At 36.8% G+C, this 6,912-nt stretch overlaps 1 protein-coding gene across 1 annotated transcript; it reads left to right on the plus strand.

Annotated features, from left to right (window-relative positions):
* The first annotated feature begins 338 nt into the window (after nt 1-338).
* LOC149531867 (cytokinin dehydrogenase 11-like) lies at nt 339-3,710 on the plus strand. The gene is made up of 5 exons (XM_089809611.1): nt 339-951; nt 1,269-1,396; nt 2,111-2,386; nt 2,959-3,221; nt 3,407-3,710. Exons 1-5 carry the CDS (start codon nt 339-341, stop codon nt 3,708-3,710), a joined length of 1,584 nt encoding a protein of 527 aa, XP_089665737.1.
* The last annotated feature ends 3,202 nt before the right edge of the window (nt 3,711-6,912 follow it).

The raw sequence follows: 6,912 nt of genomic DNA on the forward strand, positions 1-6,912 counted from the left end.
ACCGAGGATTGGGTTTGGTGTATCCGAAACAGGAGGGATTCATCTGGGAGAATATAGGCCGTTTGCTCGATAGGTTTAAGATTATTCCTTTCTATTTTATATAAAATTCTTTATTGTTTGATTTAGAGTTTCAATGTACCGAGTGGCTACTTATAGGGGTGCGCTGCTGCTTTACATCAGTACTTATAAACCTAGCCTTAGTTATAAATATATTTTCCACAGCATCTAAGTTGGGGACTGTGGTAATTCTGCTGGGCGGCATTAAGTTTGAATTGTTTGAATTGTTTTTATTTCCAACTGTAGTCAGACAAGTGCTTCCTACTTAAGAGGCCAAGGTAATGGGTTGTTTAGTCACCAGATTGCTGGTTTTGGTGGTAGCTTTCATGGACAGAATGCTCGCAAACAGTAAAGTGAGGGATTATATTCCGTGGTCATCAGGTCTTTGTAAGGCAGACTGTGATTCTCTATCCGGGCAGCCTTGTAAGATGACTGAAACGGTTTCCATGCATGAGAAAAAGAGAGTAGCTCGTGACTTTGGCGGCGTGTACAACGAGAAGCCTGCTTCAGTTGTGTATCCCGCATCAGTGGATGACATAGTGAGAGTTGTTAGAAAAGCGGCATTATCTGGTCATCTGACAGTGGCAGCCAGAGGAAATGGGCATTCCACCTATGGACAAGCTCAGGCCCTCAATGGAATAGTCCTGGATATGTCCGCCATGAAAGGCATTTCTATTCGAGAAGAGGGAGCTTTTCCCTATGCCGATGTTGAAGCCGGAGCATTGTGGATTGATGTTCTCAGGGCGTCTCTCAAACTTGGGCTTTCTCCTCGTTCATGGACTGATTACTTGTTTCTGTCTATTGGGGGAACCCTTTCCAGTGCTGGTATTAGTGGCCAAAGCTTCCGTTTTGGACCCCAAATTAGCAACGTTTTACAGCTTGAAGTAGTCACAGGTATAAATTAACTCACTTTTTACTTGCTCACAACAAATTTTCATTAATCTTTTAAAGATTTCTACAATGATGCCGTCTGTATTTGTGATTGTGATTCCTCTTATTTGAATAGGTTTATGCCTATTGATAATGTAAATTTACATGATATGTTTCTGGAAGTGTTTGGATATATCTATCTGACCTCTAATATTATTGTAATTCATTCATTCTAGTCTGAATCATGAACAAACGACTTTTGTAATCTTTGGAAACAACACAATAATTTCGAATTGGACGTGAATTTCATATTTTCTTCTGTTGGTGTAATGTAATTTCAGGGAAGGGAGAAGTCATGACATGTTCTGCGCAACGGCACGAGGAGCTATTTTACGGAGTACTGGGCGGACTTGGTCAATTCGGGATAATAACCAAAGCGAGGATTGTTCTTCAACGCGCTCCCGAAAAGGTACGTAATCAAATTCATGGCGACATACATACATCCGCTGTTGTTTGAAAAGCTCGTCTACATTGTTTTTTAAATTTTATTGTTTTGGGTAAAAGTGAGCTTTTGGGGTTAAGAAACAGTGGGAATTCTGTCGATGTCGACGTCATGGAAAACTCTGCGCAAGATTTGCAAATCGAATCTTATTTCCAGGCGCAGGGACTGTCTTGTGACGTTGGATTGCCTCATCGTTATTTCTAGAACTGGGAGATGTATATTATTTTATATGGCTAGCAGAATAGATATGGCCTAGACAAAACTAGAAATCTCACGGAATATTTTCCCACTTCGAAAATACAATTCCGTAGTCCAATTCGAAGCTTTAAATATGAGTTTCCGTTTTACTAGTAAGATTGCGGTCTACATCAGCTATATTGGAGAATCATGGCGAGGGACTCTGAGCTCGAGAGGACGGGGAAGAAAGTGTTGGTAGCAAAGAACAAATGGAGGTTTAACTTTCATTGTTAATGTCAGGGAGAAAATCTTTCTAGATTCAGTGGTCAAAATTCAGCCCTGCCATCGCATTCAAACCGAGGCAACCTAAGATTCGAGGGGAGTCGTCCCGGGCTCGTTAAAAGTCGGGTCTTAATTAAGAAATTGATTAAATTGCCAAATGTAAATCATGCGTGTAGTTGTAGACACAGGCTTTTCTGACATTAGAAACAAAATGCAATGCAGGCGAGGTGGATGAGGCTCGTCTACTCAGAGTTCGAGGAGTTCAGGCGCGACCAGGAGCTCATCATCTCTTCGCCCGACCACACCACTTTTGACTACATGGAAGGATTCGTCGTGGTCAACAGCAACGATCGCGTCAACGGCTGGCCTTCCATACCCTTATCACCCGACGTCACCTTCGACTCCTCCCTCATACCTGCCTCTGCAGGCCCACTTCTCTATTTCATCGAAATCGCCATCTACCACTATCCGACGCACAGCATGGCTTCTCTAAACAAGGTAAGAGGTTCTATTCTTCTGCTTCTTTTGAATGATGGATTCTTAATATAATCTCCTATCCTCTTTTAGATAATGGATCATTCAACATGGTCTAAAATGTAAAATTGAAAAGCATAAAGTTTAACCTAATATATTGCAAGTTTTCTCATTTCTTTTTCTTACTAGAGAATCTCCAATCCTGGTTTAGTCAGATTCTGTTGTTTTCACATTCAAATGATTCTTTGTTATATATTTTTTCGTAGGTGATAGATCATTAAGTTCAATCTAGGTAATTCATCTATTAAAATAAAATAAAATCATTGAATGCAGTTCAAATGATTCGTCATTATCTTCTTTAGAATAAGAGATTATTAAACACATGATCCAAATGATTCAATCATTCTCTTCTTTCGAATGATGGATTCTTGAATATAATCTAGTCTCCTCTTTTAGATAATAGATCATCGAACGTGGTCTAAAATGTCGATCGAGAATCATAAAGTTGAATAGATAATAGGCTACAAGTTTTCTCATTTCTTTTCCTTACTAGAGAAGCTCCGACCTTGGCTTAGTCAGATTTTTGTTTTTCTCAGCAAACAGAGAGAAAGTTGGCTTCACTGAATTTCATCAAAGGATTGAGCTTTAGCATTGATGTAACATACATGGAGTTCCTTAACCGCGTTTACCATGAAGAGATAGCCGCTAGAGCTAGTGGAGCATGGGATGCACCTCACCCCTGGTTAAATCTGTTCGTACCCAAGTCCAAAATTGTAGAGTTCAACGACAAGGTGCTTAAAGAGGTCCTTGCATATGGCATTGGAGGGCCTCTCCTTATATACCCACTTCTCAAAAACAAGTAAGCATCTTCTTTCCTTTAGATAACGAAGTTCTTGTTTAAGCAAAACTCAAGTACCTCATTCTTTTGCTTATGTGATGGTTTTGCAAGGTTCAAGTGTCTTGTGGTTTTGTGTTGCTTATGTGATGGTTTTGCATGGTTCAAGTGCCTTATAGTTTTGTTTTGCTTATGTGATGATTATGCAGGTGGGATTCAAGGATGTCAACGGTTGTACCGAATGAGGAGGTGTTCTATCTGGTGGGTCTTCTACGCTCTAGTCGACACGGGGGCCCTTCTGTGGAGAGTCTCTTGGAAGAGAACGACGACATCCTCAGAATATGTGAAACGAGCGGAATGGAAACCAAGCAATATCTTCCTCATTGTAAGACGGATGGAGAGTGGAAGAAACATTTTGGTAGCACAGCGTGGGATAGATTTAAGAGGAGAAAGGAGAGGTACGATCCTCTTGCAATTCTTGCTCCCGGCCAAAGAATTTTTTCTAGATCTTAATGCCGAGCTAGCGAGCGTCCAATGTGGCTACGGGATAAAATGTAATTTTATCATTTGGTGGTCATCTTCAGTCATACGAAAGCATTAAAAATCCACATTGTTTGTATGTGGAGAGGTTGAGAGCAATACAAAAAGGACCAAGAGCAGAGGAGTAGTAATGTCCACCGGTAATTAAGCTCGGGGATTGTTTGCTTATATAGCTCGTCGACCGAGGAAGCTATTAATGCCCGGTCAGTGTTCACCCACAGGTGTCCTCCTGCTACTCATGTCGGGCATGGGAACGATAGGCAATTTAGGTCGGGAGGAGGTGGAGAGAAGTGAAGGAAGCATGTCACCCTGGTGAATGTTTGCTCCTGCTGGAACGTCATTTTTCTATCATGATGTGGGCTTCAAATTGTAATGGTAGTTTCATATTCTTTAGTTAACAATGGAGCTTTATTGTTTCATCTTGTCTCCATGTCTGTAATGGTTTATGGAAAAAGTATTGTGCTTAATTATCCCTAGAGCGCATTGTTCTACAGGGCATTAGCAGCCTGCTTAGAAAGGGACATATCGTGTGTATATAGGCAGAAATATTAGTGAAGGTGAGTACCAACATGTAGTCTGGTACTTCACACTGCATCTCGATGCACTTGTAAGGAGATTTGTTTAAGTCTAAACTGATTTTTTTCTTTATTTCCTCCCCAAGGAGTTCGCTTTCACGACTCTCATAGGAGTTTTTAAAATTGTTTATGTTACACATTCATGAGTGAAAATAATTTAACAAAAAATAAATTTAGGATTGGACTTCACATTAAGAACAATGTTAACATTAGTATCATTACATACTAAAAGAAAGATTTAAGTCTGGAAAAATTAAGTTAATTTTGAGTATTTAATATTTTTAGCTTAGGAATCAAGCCTTAGTGTGTGATGTTTAAGCTGTCCACATCTTTCGTACCACAAAAGTCTTCATAAACTTCGTGATGCATAGAGTTCTTTTGACTACTATGTCTTACAATCTTCAAGATCTCTTGACTAGAAATTGACACATGCTATTAGAAAACCTAGGATAAAATGCATTAAAAGGATAAAAGGAAGACAAATAGAAAAAAAGTTGATACAAAAATCTACACAAAATTATATTGATTGAATCTATGACATTAAAAACTTTTTGAGAGGGACATAGAAAGTTTTATGGCAGATTTCCTTATCACCAAAATGGTCTAATAATAAATTGTCTTTATTAATTATTGTTATAGTATGATTTTCTATTTTAATTTTCAAAATTATGTAATCCTATTTTTTGAAAATTACTAAATTATAATTTAAAAATAGCATCTCTAAGTACCTTTGTCTCCTAGCAACTATGCGAAATTCAAATGATACAATCACTTGAAAAATAATATAATAATAATACTATTATATTTTTCTAAAATAAAGCATATTATAATTATAAGCTAAGAATGATTTATATCTAAAATGAAAAAAATTGTCAACTTTTAATTTTATATTTTTTGTTCAACTATTTATTTATTAGTGAACATAGGAATTATAAGCTTGGTTTGAGTTAGATGAGATCACATATGAGCAAATTCATCCTCAAAATAAATCTATATCATCAATGCGAATAATTTATGCTTGTTAGCACTCAACTCAGTAATAACACAAAACTTGTGAACACATTAGCCCAATGAAGGTTTAGAACATTAATTCACTATCTTGAATGCTAATAAGTTCAACATAAAGATTCAAACCCCCAAGCATAATGAATTAATGAGGGCACAATGCTCACAATCATAATGGCCTAATGAGAGTTTTAACTTTGGAGACTACATTAATAATGTCATTGTTTAACCATTATAGAATGCTATATGTGAGAAATGCTATTTTATATTAACATTTTCTTTGATTAAAGGAAAATTAGTTTTACAGGGACTAGAAACCCAAGTCTTCACAAACAAGCTAAAAAAGTATGAAAACAATAATCAATAGCTAAATAAATGTTAATAAATAGTAAAAAGAGAATAAAGATCGGCTACTAATGCCCCAACATAGACTAGGTATTTTTTATATGCCAAAATACCATTCTTAAGAGCAACATCCACATTAATATTTTTCAAATTCCTAACTATACTATCCATAAGGGTAATCCCTTTATCATTACTCCCTAGTGTGGTAGTAGTGTAGAGCATGCACTCCTTGTCAACCCTTTCACTTGCAACTTTTGCATGTTCATCACAACCCTTGTTTTTCTGTCCTTTCTTGTTTCCAAAAGAGGAGCTTTTTGGTAGATTACACACTAATAGAGGGAGAGGTGGATTGACCTCTAGACATGACTTGAAGGACCTCAACATATTCATTTAATTTCTCAATCCTTCTATAGTGTTTTCCATTGTACTTTTGCTGACAACAATAATGGCTCTTGATGTGCCATGCATTCCCAAAACAAAGTCCTTGATCTTTTTGATCCTTGAGTACTTGCATAATGCTATCCATTCATTGATTTGAAGGACATGGTTTTTCTTTTAGAGAATTAATCTTGGCCAAAATATTAGGAAAACATAGAACCTTGGCTATTTATTATATGTTTGACATCTTTGTTAGCACCAAGGTTCTCCAACATTGTTGAGCCCTTCTTAGTCAATGTGGCATTCTCAAATTTAATTGGGATACTCACATCCATATCCTCATTCAAAGCAGGATATGAGGAAACATGGGTTGTGTCTAACTTAGAATGAGATTCATTTGAAGTGTGGATGGATTTTTTCTATCCTTGGTTGATAAGACATAGATGGTCTAAAAGTATTTTTGGAATTCTGAAAAGAAGACAAATGTGTTTTATCTTTCCCTTTCACATTTTGACTGGGGTCCATAGAATTAGGGACAATGTGGGTGAGTGCACCAAGATGGTGTACAAAAAGGGAGTATAAGTGGACACCCTTTTTTTGAAAATAGGCAAACCTAAACTTGGATGAGACATTTGAGGGTCATTCACTAAAAATGACAATATGTATAAAACATATAAATTTTAGTACTTTGAATTTACTTTCTAAACTACTAGAGTTTTTAAAAAATGGATAAGATTAGGTGGGTCAAACCCTACACACATGAAAAATAGTCCCTGATTTAAAAAAAACATAACATAGTTATTTTCGTGTGCAACACAAAAGATCAAGTTATATTTAATATTTTGCATATCCCTTTGGTAGGATGATAGTTA

Source organism: Cupressus sempervirens, chromosome 11 (genome assembly GCF_028749045.1).
Source record: "Cupressus sempervirens isolate cs-2001-9-10 chromosome 11, ASM2874904v1, whole genome shotgun sequence".
Lineage (NCBI taxonomy): Eukaryota > Viridiplantae > Streptophyta > Pinopsida > Cupressales > Cupressaceae > Cupressus > Cupressus sempervirens.

Coding starts and splice junctions, on each gene's coding strand:
- LOC149531867 (XM_089809611.1), top strand. CDS start 339: ATGGGTTGTTTAGTCACCAGATTGCTGGTTTTGGTGGTAGCTTTCATG. Junction 952..1,268: donor ACAGCTTGAAGTAGTCACAG/GTATAAATTAAC, acceptor ATGTAATTTCAG/GGAAGGGAGAAGTCATGACA. Junction 1,397..2,110: donor TTCAACGCGCTCCCGAAAAG/GTACGTAATCAA, acceptor AATGCAATGCAG/GCGAGGTGGATGAGGCTCGT.